The 18,421-nt window shown below is 45.4% G+C and overlaps 1 protein-coding gene across 1 annotated transcript in view; it reads right to left on the reverse strand.

Moving 5' to 3' along the window:
• The window catches only part of utrn (utrophin), a 146,484-nt gene that overhangs the window by 4,928 nt on the left and 123,135 nt on the right, over window positions 1-18,421 (reverse strand). The window contains 7 exon segments of the mRNA XM_071530212.1: window positions 113-196; window positions 503-578; window positions 3,972-4,209; window positions 5,195-5,356; window positions 12,693-12,758; window positions 14,819-14,884; window positions 15,400-15,438. Of these exon segments, the coding sequence (XP_071386313.1) occupies window positions 113-196; window positions 503-578; window positions 3,972-4,209; window positions 5,195-5,356; window positions 12,693-12,758; window positions 14,819-14,884; window positions 15,400-15,438 (731 nt within the window).

Here is an 18,421-nt window from a genome sequence, read left to right on the forward strand (position 1 = left end):
TGAGCGGAGTGAAGCGCACTATTTTTCTCCGGAGCACCGACCTTGTCGGGAAACACAAATCTGCCTCTAGAGGGGAAGAAACAGTGGCTGGAGGGAGGAGTAGGAAACTTACGACTGCATGCAGGGAAGGTGTTGTTAATCTGCTCCATTACATCTGCCAGGTCAGAGCTGCTGTTGTGGGGGTCCAACAGCTCATCTGAACACACACACATACACACACACACACACACACACACACACACACAGGGTGAATTTCCATTACATCAGACAGACTTCGATATGGTACCACTGTGTGCAATATGTTTCTATTTGCAGAGGAACAAAGCGAGATCATATGTTGTGTGCTTTACACTCTCAGTGTATCTTGCTGTAAAGATGTGAACAGCTGGAAAACCAAGGAAGGGAGGGTCTGCAGACGCTTGCCAGCAGCAGCGTGTGTATTTGTATGTGTCTTTGTGAGTGTGTGTGTATGTGTGCGTGTATGAGTGTGTGTGTGTCTCACCTGAGTTTTCGGTAAGTGGCCCTCGTTCTTGCACACTGGGAGACGACACTCCATTTACCCTCGAGTCCACCTCCGGCTGAGTGAGTGAGTGAATGAGAGAGAGAGAGAGAGAGAGAGAGAGAGAGAGAGAGAGAGAGAGAGAGAGAGAGTGAGAGAGAGAGTGAGAGTGAGAGTGAGAGAGAGAGAGAGAGAGAGAGAGAGAGAGAGAGAGAGAGAGCGAGCGAGCGAGTGAGAGAGAGATAATTAGAAAGAAAGAATTAAAAAAAATCATCATCATAATATCATTATTCAGCTTGTCATCCACTGCTTGTGACAACTTCAAAATTAGCTGTGCTCCACAGCGGCAGATGGAGGCAGGGGAATACCAGCAGGCGGCACGAGGAGGCTGTTGTCATGTGTACAAACATTTATCAAACACGTGTCTATACCGCTGTTTAACTTCAGTTTAACACACTGTCATTCAGATTCCAAGACTTCAAAGGAAATCACATTTGCATACATTTTTAGTATTTTAGCTGTTACTCTTATCTAGAGTGAGTGCAACAGGAGAAATTCCTGGATTGCCAACATGAGCAATCAACAGTAAGCAGTGTATGGTTCAAAGGCATGACGCCCCCACCAAAAAAGATCTAACAAATATTGTGTGTGTCCATAAAAATAAAATAAAAAAATCTGTGAATTTAGTGTTTGCTGGTTTAAAGCTACAATTTGCGAGTTTTTGCCTTGAGGCAGGACGTGTACTGTTAGTCCCGCCCTCCTCCCCCTCAGTTGGTCAAGTTTCCCACCAACGCTTGTCACTCATCTTGGTGAGCTGTCTACCATGAACCAGCATCTAGCCTGAGGCTGAGGGAACTGGCATCAAAACAGCCACCACAGGCATTGGAGAAGCAGACGGCGAACACAACCAGTCTGCAATAACAAAAAGCAACACCGTTGTGTTTTTGAACGGGTCTTGTATGGCGCACGTTTACCCTCGCTGTTTCTTACTGCTTTCCGTCATTGTTGTTGCCATGACTTCCTGTGCTGTAGCTGCGGGCTTTGCCTTGATAGCCACAACACCCACAGCAAATGGTATACACCCCAAAACGTCCTAAACAAGATTGAAAAGCCCATTTCAGGCAAATGGGGGGATTTAGGCACGGACACACAGGGTCACAGACAGACACAGACTGATAATGTATAACACATCCTATCTATCCTGTTCAGTTATTTATTTTAATGTCAAAGAAGTTGCACATTGTAGCTTTAATTCAGATGGATATTTTCATTCATAGAGTGCGGTGTGAAGGAGAAGCTGATAAGAAATCATGTTTGATGAAAGGGGCAATTTGTCAACACAAAAAAAAGACACTGACCGAAAAACAAAATGGTCACTCTAATAAACCATAACAAAACAGTACCTTAATCGATCAATTAGCTACAAGGATTTTGTACAGAAACTACCGTGGACAGTTGATCAATTGGTGAACACATGCTCCCTTGCTCTCTGATGCACAGAAGTGAACACTTGATGTCCAGCGACATTTACTGCAGCGTCCCTTATTCCCTTCAGCTTTCAACTGCGAGAAACCAAAATCGATGATCGCTCCCTCCGCCCCACCTCCCTCCCCTCATCCCTCCTCTCCTCCTTCATCTCCCGCTGCCCCTGGTGCTAGTAAAGGCGAACATGTTGGAAACATCTCTGGAGCACAGCCAACGTCTTGAGGCCTGTCTTAGAATAGCTAAGGTCAGGGCTTTAGTCAGCCTTCAGGAGTGTGAATTTAATACGTGGCATCAAGCTGGCTGGCTTTATTATTCTGGAGCTCGGCAGTAAGGCAGCGGTTGACAGAAAGGCATGCTGACATATCGGCAGCACTCTGGGGACGGAAATGTCAGACAACAGAAGTTCTTATTTAGCGTGGTGATGTTTGTGTGTATACACGCGTATGTGGGGATGTGGTTGGTGGTAGGTTGTGCGTGGCATTACGCATGGTTGCATGTTTGTATCTTTGCATCAGAATCACTTTATTCGCCAAATATAAAAAACACACAGGAATTGGTGACAGAGTTGCAGAGACGTCTAAACAACTCACATGCTAACACAGTTCAGACTGACACGCAAAAGTGCAGTGGGACTTCAATTACAGTGCAAAGAGACAGCACAAGACATACGACAGACACTAGACTATACTGTATATACCGCTACAATATTAAGCATTCAATCACTATGTGCATATACAGCACAGCATGTTTACAGCTATTGCCCTATCATCTAAAAAATGGAGGCAAATCTCCAATTTGGCCCAGGCTGGGTGCAGAAAAAAACATGTTTCTGTCAACAGGTAAATCTTCATCCGTTAAAAATTCGCCGAGTCACGTCAGCTGTCTTCCTCGGGCAATGTTGTGAGTTATTACTGTGCCTCCAGCTCCAGAGCTACGAGGGAGCCAATACCTGCCCTGTGTTTGCTCTGTCTGATTGGTCTGGCCTGCTATTTGTTTGGCTTGAGGGTTATGCATTTCTCGCTTGGCACAAGCAATCCAACCTTAGTGAGCAATTAGGCCAGGCATAAACAGATCTGGAAGTTATTGATAGAGGGGCTGGAGACGGATGTTGGACCCCTGGATGGAATGGTAATGACGTGATTAGGATCTAATCTGAGCATAGATGAGCAATTTTTGATATTCAAAAGGCACAGCAGGCAAGGGATGAGGAACGAACTTAGGCGCCTTGCATACTGAATGTATTAATGTGTTTGTGTATATAAAAGGTGCTTGTTGCTATGTGGGGGTTGATGGGTACAGAAGTACACATTTATGTGCCACTGATGTGCAATTCATGAATGACTTGTTTACTCTGAATGACTTTTGATTCACTGGGAGCATTTTGCATCATTTTCTCTGAGTAACACAGCCATGCCTGCTGGCACGTGTGAGTCGGTGAACTGCCACTGCTGCCCTGCTTTTCCTCAACAACTAAATGAACTGAAAGAAAAGATGACTATTGTCAAGCTCATTTCTTCTTAGAAAGAAGTGTTTCATCTGGGAAACATTCATTCCACTCCGTTTTGGGGCAGCTGAACATGTTGTTTTTTGTCTGTATTCTCTGATTAGCCACTATACATCAACTGTTTGCATCTATTTGAACCAGTCCATTTAGCTGTCGTGGAGGAACTCACTGAAGTCTTGAACTATGCCCATTTTTCCAGTGATAAGACAAAAACATCATTGTCCAAATCAAACATCACGGAAGTTCACAGCATGAAGGTAGCAACCCGTAGTCGTCTTCTTCTGATGAATGACTGTTTAGGTAAGTATCTAGGTATGTCTCCTCTCGATCATGTGGGTTTTGTGTATTTCATAGCGCAGAGCATGACACCAACACTGTTAGGGATTAGATTCACTCTGGGACCCCCTGATGCTAAAAGAGGTATGCACTATAAGGAGCTTTGGATAAATCTATCCACCAAATGGCAGATAACGTTATGTTTACCTGGTGCAGTAGCTGTCGGAGGCGGTGGAGCTGCGACTCCAGCTGTTTGTTGTGTTCCTCCAGGATGTGCATGCGCGCCTCCAGGCGGCCCTTGTGTTGACGCAGCAGCTTTGCCTCGGCTAGGAGGTCGGCCTCGTCGGGGTGAGCGGAGAGGCCCTCCGACTCCCAGTGGCTTCCAGCGGGGGCTCCTCGCTGGCCGTGCTGCTCCTTCAGCTGCTCGTACTCCCTCTGCAGGGTTCTGGGAGGGAAGGGTTAGAAACAAAGGGTGAGAGACACACAGGCATTTGACACACCTATGCACGCCTGCATAAACACACAGACAGACACATGCCCAGAGAGAAAAGAGTCTCAAACAGAATATTCAAAAGCTTCTTCCGAATCCACACAATGGGGAGCCACACAAAAATACTACATACTCATGTTTACCTCTGCCTTCTGCTTTCTCAGTAAAATCCTATTTGAAGTGGATAGACAAACATAAAGGACCCCCTGCCATATCTGTAGCTTTCTCAGCCTCACTCCCTCCCCACCCTCTCTCTCAGCACAGAGCCATAAGCTGCAGTGCTTTACTTAAGTTGGCGTTTATGAGTCTGGCAGTAAAGCTATGTGTGTGTGTCTGTGTGTGCATGTGTGTGATCAGTGTTAAATCACTCCGGTAGAGCCACTGGCTGCGCAAAAGCATCTCTACAACAATGTGTGCAGAGACTCTGTCTCTAAGCCATCTCCATTTACTAATCAAACTGGGGAAGGACTTGGCGTGTGTGAGGCGGTCTGAGGGTACGGGAAATGTGTGTGTGTGTGTTTATGGATTGTGCATTTGGAAGTGTGACAACGGGCATATGAACTAGCTAGACAGAAAAAAGCAAACACACAGCGGCACCAATAGACAGATTACAATACAGTCCGCACAATAACATGAAAACCTCCACTTTTCATGAAATAGACATTTGAACCTTGTTGATTTCTATGATTTCCTATTGATTTCACATGTGAAAACCACTTCAGTCATGAAGAGGAAATGTAACAGGAAAAGACAGGCTGAAGAAGAAATCTCAACTGAGATTATGAAAGAGGGTGCAACTCAATATTCAATATTAGATCTTCTGAAAACTAGAAACATCTTCCCCTTTTATACACTCCGTACAAAAAGATAACCACGACCATAATTAAAGCTACAGCCAATAGCCATCCTCTTCCCACACTTAAGGCTCTCGGACACCTACCTCTGCTCCTCCTCCAGGCGGGCGATGATTCGCTCCAGCTCGCCTCGCTCCTCCCTCTCCACGGCCTGGAGGATCTGGGCGGGACTCTGGGGCTGACTGCAGGGGGAGCCCTCCCCTCCCAGGGTCTGACAGTACTGCAGGATCAGGGCGTGCTCATCGTCCCTAGGGAAAAAAAGAGTGCAGATTTATTTAAGAACACACTGACGGATAGGAAATTTAAAAGCCCAAAAGTCTTCTCAAGTCACTTTCAGTTCAATCAGGGAGTGAGATTTTCCTTCAACAGGAGAATTTATTGGAGTTCAAAAGAATTATTGAAATTAATTATTGGAAATGATTATTTATATTTGGAAATAACTCAGAATGGATGCTCTGACATTAGCATATACGCTCCAGTTCCTGTTTACATTTGGAATTGACTCAACTGAAAATGAACTGAGAGTAGATCACAACCCAAGTGCAAAGTTGGCACGCTGTCATGGCACCAGCGAAGCTATTGAACTGATGCCACTGCGGCTTCTTTGTGCTTATTCATGAACTTATCTCAGAGGCCCTCGTTCATTCAAAAGAAGAAAGTGGCAATAAGCGCAGGTGTGAGGAAAATGCCAACTTAAGTACAAATGAAAACGACAGCTTACAAGCACATAATCTATACGAGGACTTTGGAAGCCGACACGCTGTATAAGATCTTTAGCTATTGTAGGCCTGCTGCACTGTGAGCTCCACAATCCCCGGTGGGACACAGATCTGTCAGTCCCAACTATCTGATAACTGGAATGAGGCAGGGCGGCGAGGAGATGGAGGGAGCAGGGAAGAACCGAGAGCTTGGCAGACAGATGGAAAGATAGCGAGGGAGGGAGGGAGAGAGGAAGAGAGAAATGGCTGCCGGTGTCTATGCATCTGTATGTGTGTATGTGTCTGTCTGTGCGTGTGCTATCTGAATGATCTGACAGAGGGTGGCAGGTCTTGCCAAAGCCTGGCTGTCACCTTCATTCTGAAACACAACCTGAGCCCAGAAGACTGAACCCTGACGACACACACACACACACACACACACACACACAGACACACACACACACACACACACACAAAAGATGGGAGACAGATATTTAAAAATCCTTTCCATTCCTAAAGTGACTGTCATTGCCAGAGCCACTTTGACAGCTTGAAACAGAGTTTGGCTAAGAAAAAGTTTACAGCCTGGCGGCACCATTTTGGCTCTCTATCTGCTAGTGAATCCATTTTGGCTCTCCATGGATTCTGTGATGTTGGTAGCTTGTGATTAAGTAAAAATTAAACAAAACATTGGCTCGTCATTATGCCCACAACACCAGTATAAACAAAAAAGTCTGCTACTATATAAATATACTGTATACTATGAATTGACTTCACATCAGCTTCAAAAAGCAAGTAAACTATTTGACAAATCAAAATGTGGGTAAGATCAGTTAAGGTGGGTTTAGCTTCCTCTACATCACTACTGGTAGGACCCCAGCATTAATCAAGCGCAGTGACAAAGGTCAGAGTTTGGAGCACAATCCCAGGCATGTAAAGTAGTAAGCGGTAAGTAAAGAAAACACTTTCTTGACAGCAAGCCGGCAAACTGAGATGTCTTAAGTTTGAATTCCATGTTTTATGTAAGACACCCTTGAATCGCACCGTGGGAGATGAGCACAGAGAATTCAGCAAATATTCAGAATGCTATTACCACCACATGCATATTAAGAGAAGCAACAAAAAGAAAGACGTTTTTTCCCCCTCAGAGACACAGTAATTACACTATTTCATCACCAAGTACTATGGAGAGTAGCTAGATGATGAAAGGTAAGCGGAATGGGGCTTTCACTTCTATTCAATTCAAAGAACAAAGCCATGCCAAGCCAGTAGCCTTCCCTGTATTCAACCTGCGTAAGCTGAGGAAAAACTGTTTTTATTAGTTAGCCAGCCATAAGCTCTGTGTGCGACTGAGCAAAGTTTAGAGGGCTCTTTCTTTAAAAAGCATGGAATTTGTGTCAAGCTTATCGTTTTCATAAAGCCATCAAAAATGAAAGGTGGCTACATTAAGAGGAACATAATGAATTTTGTCAACTGTGAACTCAATAGTTGTATTAAAATAATCTCTCAAAATATATTTTTTGGCATATTCATGCTGTTTTGCTCTTTATATTTTTGAAAACAGCCCAAAATTCTTGTTTAGGAAAAGTAGCTTTCTCTCTTCATTTCTTTTACCCAGTTATCACCCAAACTTTCTTGTAGTCTTTCTTTACTTCTTTCCCCCAACGACACATTTCTTCTAATCTTTCTGAAAACTGTGATTGATGCTTCCATTGCGGCTTATGTCACCACACGTTTGCACGAGCACATGTGCACACACGTGCACGCACACTCAGTTATTTATCAATCTCATTCTACCATGGAGACGCCATCCATGCTGGAAGTGCTGAGTCACCTAAAAATGACATAAAGAACCCTGGCAGAGACAGGAAGTCGAATTTCACACAGCTACTGCTTCACATGCAGCAATAGCCTTGTTAGCCAACCACAGGAAGCTAAACACACACACACACACGCTTCTCTCTGAGATATGGGTATACGGTGACAAAGGAGCCAGGCCTGTTGGAGAAAGGCTTAGTTCCCGCAGAGAAACTTGGAAATTGGTGGCACTGCGGTCTGCTGGGGCCGGGGTGGGGGTGGGGTAGAGGGGGTCCTGCACAAAGTGAATGACCAATTAGCCAGGACCCTGGCAGCAGGAAGTCGCATCAGGACATTACAGCAGCCAGGCAGAGCCCAGAGGACAGAGGGAGAGGGATCATTAAGAGAGGATATGGGGACTATTGGGGTAGAGCTGGCTCTGCTGCGTAAGTGATTCACAAGCCACAGGCTCTGGAATATTGGAGAGGGAGGCGGGAGAGCGAGAGGGCCGGGGACTCGGGCGGTACGGAGGGGGAACGGGGGATGAAGCAGCAATGAAGAGACTCGGAGGAGGAGAAAACAAAGCGTGAACGAGACGATAGAGGAAGAGAGCGTCGGCATGGGAGAGAAGGGGTGAGGAAAGAACGAAATGTGAATAATAGTGATGGATGGCGAGGCGATTAGCTCGCTATAGCTGCGGCGTATGGCGAATATGAGCGTCATGTTCAGCGAGGGTGAGAGGAGGACACGGCTGAGGGGACTTTCAGAGGCTTTGCAGCACAACAATAGTCTCTGGGCCTGATGCCTAGCTCACATATCACAAAGCAAGCAGCTCCACTGAGGCTGAATAGCGCTATCGCCCGCCTAAACTGGGCTGAGAGAGAAAGAGAGAGGAAGCGGGGCGAGAAGGAGAAAGGGCGGGAGAGACAAAGAAAAGGAAAGGGTTTGAGAAAGAGAGAGGGAGAGAGATAAAGAGAAAAATTTAGGGAGAAAGAAAGGGAGAGGAAGACGAGGGGCGAGCGGGGTGGGGGCTAAGAAAGTCTTTCATTCTTCTCCTCTGATGAAATTTGAAACCTCATTTCCTGCGGGACGTCTGCATTGGGGGACTGATCAGAGTACAGTCCGACGGCTTCTGGTTTGGGAGAAGCATCGTTTTTTGATGCGGGGCTTCAAATAAGCGTTTTCATGTTTTTCCTCCTGTGATGCTAAACGTGGCAAATTAAGCTCTGCATTTAATCTGAAGGCCGCCCTGGGCCCGAAGGTAAAAACACGATTAGACTACAACTAAAAGTGATGAAAGGAGGGGAAGAGAAGAGGGGGGGAGGGGAGAGGATGGGAGAGGGCAGGATAAAAGCGGGTTCGGATGGACAAGGCCAGAGGAGCGGAGGGGAGAGGAGAGGAGAAATGAAAGGGAGAGGCACGGAACAAGAGAGGGAACATATGAAAGAGAAGAAAAGGGGGGGGGCGGCATGGGGGGATAGACTGGAAAGAAAGATAACCGAACAGAGAGAGAGAAGGGGGGAGTCTCGCTCCTTAGTGGCTTCCGCAGGCATTGATGATAACACTGGGCTTTGGCTGGAGGTTAGAGAAAACAGAAAACACACTCATTTCTAATTAAGGATTCCTGCTCAGATAAATGCAAGGTAGGACAAAAATGACACATGCACAAACAGCAACGTGCACACACACACACACACACACACACACGCTCTGTTTTTTTTGTCTCTCGCTTTATCTCTCCTGCTCTCTCTCGCGCATACACTAATTATTGATATCGCTGCACAGCTGGCACCGAGTCCAAATGAGTGTTTGCATGCTTTGAAGGATCAGGAAATACGAGCCAAAAGCCAAACACGCATGTAATTGGCAAAAGCCAGTCACCCGTGTTCCACCACGCGTGTTTTCATAAGCTCATACGCTGGTGAGTAGACACCATCTACTGTCACGTCAAGCACGTGCGCGTTTATCCGTGTGTGTGTGTGCGTGTGTGTCTTCACTGACAACCAGACGGAGCGGTGCGATAGACAAAAGGGGCTTCGGTGAGATCAAGTGTAGGTGGAGAAGAATTAGAGGTGACTTACAAGAAGAGAGGGGGGAAAAAAACCCAGCAAGCACTCTAAACCAAAAGGCATTTAAAAGGAAGAGGAAAGAAGAATTAATCCTTGGCTGGGCTGAATGTAGCTCTAAGCCCGACCAGGCTTCAGGCCGCCAGCAGATTCACTGTGATTATTCCATTTGCTCAGACAAGGATTTAGCAACGTTTGACAAGTTTGACATCAGACTGCGCACGCTTGATCCCTCTCACAGAGATGTAGCTGCGTGGGCTGTTCAAATGGTAAAGCACAATATCAACATTTTTACGTGGGTTTTCTGATGTTACTCTTTGCTTGGTAATAGGGCTCGGCGGACATATTGGTGCACCAATTACAAGGCTATTGGCCGGTACTGGCCTTTCAAAGACAGGCCTATATTCGTCGACAACTAATGGGACGAGCAGATGAGAGTTTATTACAGCACAGTAACATTTAAGTTAATATTAAAATGGTTACATTTATGATACAGTAGACCTGTGAGAAAAAGAAGAGTTCCTTGCAAAGACCCAGTATGTACATTAAGTGTGTTTTACAGTTTGTTTTAGGAAATAGAGGGCTATAATTATGAGTTTTAGTACCAAATTTCAGAAAACAGCCTTCCAGTGTTATTTAGCTCTTCACAATTGAGAGCCAAAATATGATGGATCTGTTCAAATGAGTTAATTATCTTCCACAAAACCACCATTAGTGGTAATGTTCAGACTGTAATAGATAGGACTTTATATCCTGCCTTAGATCCAATTGTTCCCTATTGTTTTCTTCACTGAGAACATTGTTTGCAATTTTTTTAGTCTTCACCAGAGTTTACTTTAATGCATTAGAAACCCACAGAGATTACCACATTGAGTTAAAAATGACACGCTGAAAAAGAATGTCACAATTTTTTTTCCACTTCACAGTGCCACAATCCAGAGAAGTGCTGTATTCTGCCCCATGTTGATGTGTGCATGTTTGTAGTATGCTAGTCACAACAAACTGTAGTTGTCAAAGATTTGTACTGGAACACAACTAGTTGTAGATGGTGTTAGTGATCATTAATTGAATTCTTCTCTTGGGGGATGATACACTTTTCAGTTGTACAGCTACAATGTGCCTGTTGTTGTTAATAGCAGAACAGAATGGAAAATCTACTTGGAGAAAGAAAAAAAACAGTGCCATTAGATGCTATACCTGATGCAAAAGTGAGTGAGAACAGATTAAAAAGGATGAGGACTGTCATTACGTTCTGACTGCACCCTGACGGCTGTTTTTCCCTCTGCTATCTCACCCATTAGCCCTCATCACACCATCGTCTTCCTCACCTCATTAGTGTTCCACACACTGATGTGTGTGTGTGTCAGCCGGCAAAGATAATGGTTTCTTCTCTTAAATAAGCCAAAGTACAAAGAACAACACAAAAGAGCGAGGAGGAGGAGGGATAATGTGTTTGTCCCACATTATGGAAGCTTTGAGAGAAAAACAAATCCATCTCCGTTTCCACTTTCCCTGCTCACCCACTCATCTCTGCCTTTCCATCCCTCTGTCCGTCTATTGACCGGTGAAAAGGCACGTTTTTTGTCTGCGAGAGCAGCATTTGGGAGTCTTGAACTGAACACGGTCTGTTTCTAAACTAGCTCTTCTAAGCAGTGAGGCCAGATGAAGGTGAAGTGTGGGGGCAGTGGACCAAAGCACATACTTGATACACTCTTTTACACGTCGACACACACACAGATGCTCGCAGCGGAGTGAAACTGGCTCTTCAAAGTTCACTGAAGATTCCCAAAAGTTTTTGACTTCTGCCCACGCAACTTTTTTTTCCTTTTCTTTTTTTTTAAATCCTTTCTAAAGATCTCGATCCTTATTTCTTTATTTCACGCGGCATACAGGGAATCTCTTTCCTCTTCTGCCGCACACTTTTTCAAAACTTCTAAAGACACACTTTTTTTTAAGGCATGTGCTGTGCCTGAGGATAACATTTCCTGCGCTCTCTCTCTCTCTTTCTCTCTCACATTCCCAGCCACATACTTGGCCCACACATGCATACACACACACACACACACACACACACACACAGGAGGATTGACATGCATTTTCTAAATCTATGAAGATGATCTAGGAGCTGGTCAATCTTGGAGATCTACAAGTGTCTTATCAAAGCACGCTGACAGAATGAAAACGAATTCCCTCCAAGTACAAGAACAAAATAACGTGTGTGTGTGTGTGTGTGTGTGCGTGTGTGCATGAACACACACACAATCTCAGAGGGTGTTTGAACCTGAAGAACTAATTCCCCTGATTATGATCTCAGTTGGGAAAAGGAACTCACATGCCCTTCAACTCTTGAAGGGTCTATAGAAACACACACACACACACACACACACACACACACACACACACTCAGGAACTTCAGCCCTCTTGCTCCTCATCAGCTCTTCCCCTGTCTTTGTCATTTCCACTTTCCCAAGTTTGCTCTGTTCTCATCCCCTTTGCCCAAAGATAACTGGTCGTTATCAGCGAGGCCCTGAAACCGATCGCTCTCGCTTTTCATTGTTGGCAATCTAAACCATTACATTTCATTTAAAGTCCTGTCCTTCCTTCTTTATTCAGCCACACCCCATTGTCTTTTTTTCCCCCCTCATTCCAGTCTGCTTTTGCTCTACCTCCACCTTTCTCCAACCTCTCACTCTCTCCTTGATCTATCCTTCAGGAGTGCTGATAGCCACCTTGTTATTTCCATGGCTTGTTTTGATGCCCTGAAGGCGGTGACAGACAGGCCAACTTTTTGGGCCGACCTCAAGGGAAAAAGTGCACAAGGAGTTGCCTTTGCATTATTACTTTAAGCACATATCAACACTTTATTTTTGGGAAACATTTCAACAGTTTAAAGTCATTTTGTTGCTTGTTGTTTGAAGTATTTTTTCATCTACATTTCCCCAAAAAACACCCTAAGGCTTGATCCAATGAAATCAAGCGGTGAAAGAATGAAAATGTTGTTCTTAAGACCTGTGGTGACTTACATGCTTCCTGTGGCTGAGCTGCTGTCTGTGGGCAGAGAGCCATTGGACCGCTCCATCTGGGCCAACCTGAGAAAGACACCGTCATTAGTGACTGAGACCCGTCATTAGTGACTGAGACTGAGAGTTTACCAGTTACAATCAAATAAGTCATTTAAGAGCTCAACTCATTAGAATGCAGACAACGAATGTCAATGAATGAAGGTGTCAGTGCCCACCAAAGCACACCAATTATTGAGTAATGTAGTGAAATAATTCAAGGGGAAGCTAGGTCTCCAAACAGGTTGAATTCAATAACAGGGGGACTTAATTATGACAAGCAATGGATTATAGAATCAATCTACATCCTATATGGCTATGATGAACTTCTCATCAGTGACTGAACGAACACAATATTGTGTCAGGTGTGTGTGTGTGCGTGTGTGTGCGCAAGTGAGAGTGTTTGTATGGTCGTGCGTGTACAACCATATGTGTATGAGACATCGGGAGTGTGTGTATGTGTGTGTACGTGTACAACATAAATGTGTGTGTACGAGGGCACGTGGCTGCAGGGAGAACATAGTGGATTACTGGTCATAGATCCAGACAAAGCAGCCATGCTAATTAGATTGGCTGCCCAGATCAAAGCCTGTATTTACTGAGCTCTGTAATAGAGAGACAGCAGGCTCGCTCCGGCAGATTAAGGCAAAAAGAAAACATGATCCACAGACTATCCTTAGGCTGAAATTCAACTACGACAGAAAATGGAGAGAGAGAGATTGAGAAAATGTGTGTGTGTGTGTGTGTGCGTATATGCTCGAGCCATGTCTCGTTGATATGGAGAGTGTGCGTCTTTGTGAATACGCTATAATGTGCGCATACATCTGTGCATATTTTAAAGTTAAAAATGTTGTTCATGCGGGTCATGTCTGCATACTTGCTGATAAAACCGTGCAAGCAGAGACACTGACCCAAGGTTAATGGTGTGTGACCAAGGGAAGGCTATGGGCCAGCGCCGCCTCAGAAGAGCCTCCATGATGAAAGCTTTCTGTGGAGGGAGACGCGGGCGTCTGTCTGACAGGAGTAACCCTCGGCCGCTTTGGGGGAGTTAGAGCCCTGGACTTATTGGAGATTTACTCCAGGGACAAGATGGGATTTGTGTAAAGTATCATATTTGTGCATCTGAATATACAGACTGATCTGAAAATCAAACACAAACATGACAGGTTTACACTCTCCGTGCACTCAGAGGACCATTTGTTTTGGTTATGGTAGCCCATGAGTTACTGCAGCTCACAAGTGGTGCATATGGGTGTGTTGATGTATACAGCAATAACATCTGAACTCTGATCTCACACCCAATCCATACAGCGGTAGGTGGTTGCATGTTTACGGAGTTTGCTCGCCGTGGGGAACTGCAGCTCACAAGTGGCGCACATGGGTGTGTTGATGTATACAGCAATAACATCTGAACTCTGATCTCACACCCAGTCCATAACGTTACCAGCCAAACGGTAGGTGGTTGCATGTTTATGGAGTTTGCTTGCCAAGCAGACGCTCACAGCCAAATCACTTGCATTTAAATACAAAATTCCATAGGAGTTTTACAGAATGTCTATAGTGTTTGTATATCAAAGTGAAAAGCAGTTGGTTTTCCTATGTTTATTTTTTTATCGTATGTGCTTTTCGTATGTTCGTATGTACTTTCCCTGATACAGACCAATAAAAAGTCCCTACGGTTTAACTGACACTCCTTATGCCACAATCACAATTTTTCCGCTGCACTCTGTGAGCATCTATTTGCAGTGTTTTGCTCCACTATGCATTTTGAAAAAAGTTGAGTTACCTAAAATTCATATCCTTTACCACCTGCTTTACCACCAATTCCTTCCTCAAAAATGTTAGCATTATGTTAGTAAAAGTCTTATATCTAATAAAAAAAAAAAAATGATTTTAATATTTTTCTACAAAGCCAGCAATTTTGTAACAGCAGGTGCCACTTCTGTCCAAACTGAGGATTTCTCATTTTGGAAAGAAACTCTTGAATGGATTTGTGACTGTGTATATCAGCAAAACTTTGAAATGCAGTTACCCATGCTTTATGTGTGTGCTGTGGTGATGAGATGATGATTGGAGAATGGGAGGCGTACCTGCTGGCATATTGCTCTATCCTGGAATGGGTGTCATCATGAGAGAGCTGAGGTGACTGGGACAGCCTAGAAATGAATGGGGTAATGGAGATGAATGAGATTCGGCATGCTCACACAACCTCATTAACACGCATGCACACGGGTGCGCACACACACACACACACCCCCTAATGGCCCTTCAGAAAATCACCTAGAAAACAAATCGGATGATCCTAGGAAGAGAAATAGAAGAGCGGGATGATCTACGGAGCGGTCGGGTGGTTTTTGACAGCCGCTGCTGGGATGAGCGATCGAATGCTAGTTGGATGCTGGTTGGAAGGGAAGGAGGAACGTTTAGAAAAGAAGATGGTGCTAAGGAGACAGTGGGTGAGTGTTGGTGGCATGTTCAGCCAGTGGATCGGGCGGGCAGGCAGGCAGGCAGGCAACATGCAGTCGTGGCTTAGTTGGGGTGGGGATGTGGGGGGTAGGTGGGTGAGTTTGGATGCAGGAGGTGGGGGGGGGGGGGGTGTTGGTTAAAAGGCATTCCAGTCTGGAGGAGGGAGGGAGGTGGTGCTGGTGGTGCTGGTGGCGTAGATACTCACTCGTACTGCTCCGGACACATGCTGATGAGGGTGACGGGACTGTAAGAGAATCGGAGGGAGGGAAGGAGGGAGGGAGGGGAGGAAAGGTACCACAACACATTTTAGGGTCAAACCAGTCAAGTGGGTCGGAAACAAACACAGCAGGAGGAGGAGGAACGAGCGGCGGGCGAGTCCTGCCCCGTCCCGTCCCACAACAGCTGATGGGTTGAACTCAAAGTAGAGCGAAGGCACGTAAAACCAGATCTGACTGTGATTACCCCCTGTACACCCCTTTCAAACTGGACTAGTGACCCTGGAAATACGTGGGTTGACTGTCAGTTTGAAGGGGTCGACCCGGGCAAGTGGACCCTGCAAAACAGCTTTGACCAAGATCAGGGTTAAACTCTGGTCTGCTTGGCGTAAAAGTGAAGTGCTTCAGTTGTTTCCCAGCATGCAGCTGTGGCATAAAAGGTGCACTAAAGGAGGACGGACCCAGGTCAGCATACCGTATTATTCCCAGGTCCTATGTGTGTGACAGGGCTGAAAGGGACTCGTCAAGTGGGCATCTCCCATCACAGACGTTTCTCCAGCATACAATGACTAAGCTGCAGAGTTATATGTCCCAATTTCATTCCTTCTCTCAATTATTTCCGGCAGGATGTACTGAAATAGCCTGCCAGATAAAAACATATAAAGTACCTATTTCCTACTTTTACTAATGAGGACGTTCTGTTATCACAAGAGGAGAACTAGAACATGGTATATCTTTGGCCTAATAGAACCTGGCGATTAAAGCACAAATACTTCTCTTACCAGTCATTAAGCCCTCTGAAAATAATCTATGGCCGGCCAGGTTGCTAGAGGCATGTGTCTTGATGTTTAAAAGCCTTTTAAAGTTCCCATACTGATTACCGGTGGTAATTGCTGCTATTCTTAGAGAGGCGGAATATAGATTGACATTTGTACACCAGTGAGACGCCTTCCGAGCTTGAAAACGAAAAACTAATCTAGCGGAAAAGACGTGTGACAAATATAGAAACAGAAAATCTTGTTATGTTTTTCGTGGGGGAGGATGGTGCGAATTGGTGAGATAATAGTCGAGGAACTCTGAGGTTGAGTTTCTTTCTCCTCGCGCTTTTGTTCCCAGATGAAAGCTGGGAGATTCAAAGGGAGAAGTGTGGCATGGTGGTTATGTCTCTCGCAGCAGGGCAGCCAATGTAGTCACGCTTCTCTTGCTGCGAGGAGAATCCAAAATGTAGCAGGGGGATTCAGAGGGAAGAGGGAGAGAGAGAGAGAGAGAGAGAGAGAGAGAGAGAGAGAGAGAGAGAGGGAGACAGAGACAGAGAGAGAGAGAGAGAGAGAGAGAGAGAGAGAGAGAGAGAGAGAGAGAGAAATAGAGGAATAGAGAGTGAGGGAGAGAGAGAGAGAGGGAGAGAGAGAGAGAGAGAGAGAGAGAGAGAGAGAGGGAGGGAGAGAGAGAGAGAGAGAGAGAGAGAGAGAGAGAGAGAGAGAGAGACACAGAGAGAGAGAGAGGTCGGCAAGGCAGATTGAGCTATTTGGAGCCGGTGCTGCGCCGCTCCATGTGCCCCCGCCGACATCAGTGCCGAAAGCTAGAGACAGCGTGCTCGTTTTGTCTTTTACATAGGGGGATGATGTAAGTTTTCATCTTTGCCAGGAAAATGCTAGCTAGCTGCACTGAGGTGGTCCCCTTTTCACCCAATTTTTTCCTCTGACCCCTTCTGCCATGACACAACTGGCTGTTTTAACCTTCAGATGGGTGCACTCTCATGTAAACGCTGAAGGGTGAAGCTCGTGGCGAAGAGAGGAACACGAGTGAAAGAGTAAGAAAGGAGAGCTACTGAGAGAGAGGGGAAATGGTAAATGAACCGTGTGAGGGAAAGTGAGTGAAGGAACAATAAGTAAAGGAGAGAGAGAGTGGGGAGGGGGGGGGGCAAGACAGCAGAGACCTTGGGAGCTTTTGGAGTCTGACAAATGTAGCTGATGTAAAGAGTGTAGTCGGATGGAAGACTTGCTGCGCCTGGTGAAGTACGGTACAGTGTGCAGAGCAGAGTCCCATTCATGTTTCACTGTGGGGGGGGGGGGGGGGGGTCTGCCAAGGGCCTGAGCAGGCTGGACTGCAGTCAGGATCCATGGCTATAGCCAGGATCCATGGCTGTAGTCAGCATCCATGGCTGTAGTGAACCTAAAACCACAGCTTTCACAGAAGTTGACTAGTCACTTGGCCACATAAAAGCCTTAAAAACATGGCTCTTCACACCTGATACAGAGAATATTTGATTTGAGCTGCGAATGCATTCAAAATAATAAAAGGCAAGGCTGTTCATCAATAACAACAGCAAAAAAAGTGAGATGCTTTTGCATCTTTATCCTTTCATTTGCTACTGATTTGAAAGAGGCCACTCAGGCGAGCTCAAACACAGACAAGTTCCTCAACACACCATCAGTCAAAACAACTTGACATTTTAACAAAGTCTTCTAAAAGAACAAAGCTCAATATGCCTTGGCAATAGCCTGAATGTCTAGCCGACGATAAACAAATGGTAATGGACCTTGGATGAGAGATAAACACCCACACATGACCTCTAAAATTGACAGAGAAAGGTATTTTCATTTGAAGAAGCTTGTTCAAATGATAGCGACTGCGAAATGTAGCAGTTGCAGCGTTTGATTCCACTTGTGTTCAGAGTTGCAGTCTAGACTGAAAATATTCCCACTGGCAACTTGGACCCACTGACTGACAAGAACTCAATAAATTGCCAAACAACTGATGTGTCTCTTGTCATCTCTTATGAGCACAACCCGAAATGTGTTTGTCAAACTCCTGCACTGTGTGTTTCATGCTTTTGCAGTGAATGCCCTGCAGTGTAGCTCAAAATCAATTAAGTTAGTCCATCCTGCCCGCTGTAGTCACTCTGTCACACTTAGCACGGTTTCTTTTTTTCTCCCTGTCCTTCCCCTCTTCCTCTGTAGGGGGGTAAAACACCACCTGTGCATGCTGACACCTCTACCTGTCTGTCAGAGA

Source organism: Centroberyx affinis, unplaced genomic scaffold, assembly GCF_046629955.1.
Source record: "Centroberyx affinis isolate AG114_WGS23_722 - 3 ecotype Tasmania unplaced genomic scaffold, CSIRO-AGI_Caff_v1 ptg001901l_1, whole genome shotgun sequence".
Taxonomy (NCBI): Eukaryota; Metazoa; Chordata; class Actinopteri; order Beryciformes; family Berycidae; genus Centroberyx; species Centroberyx affinis.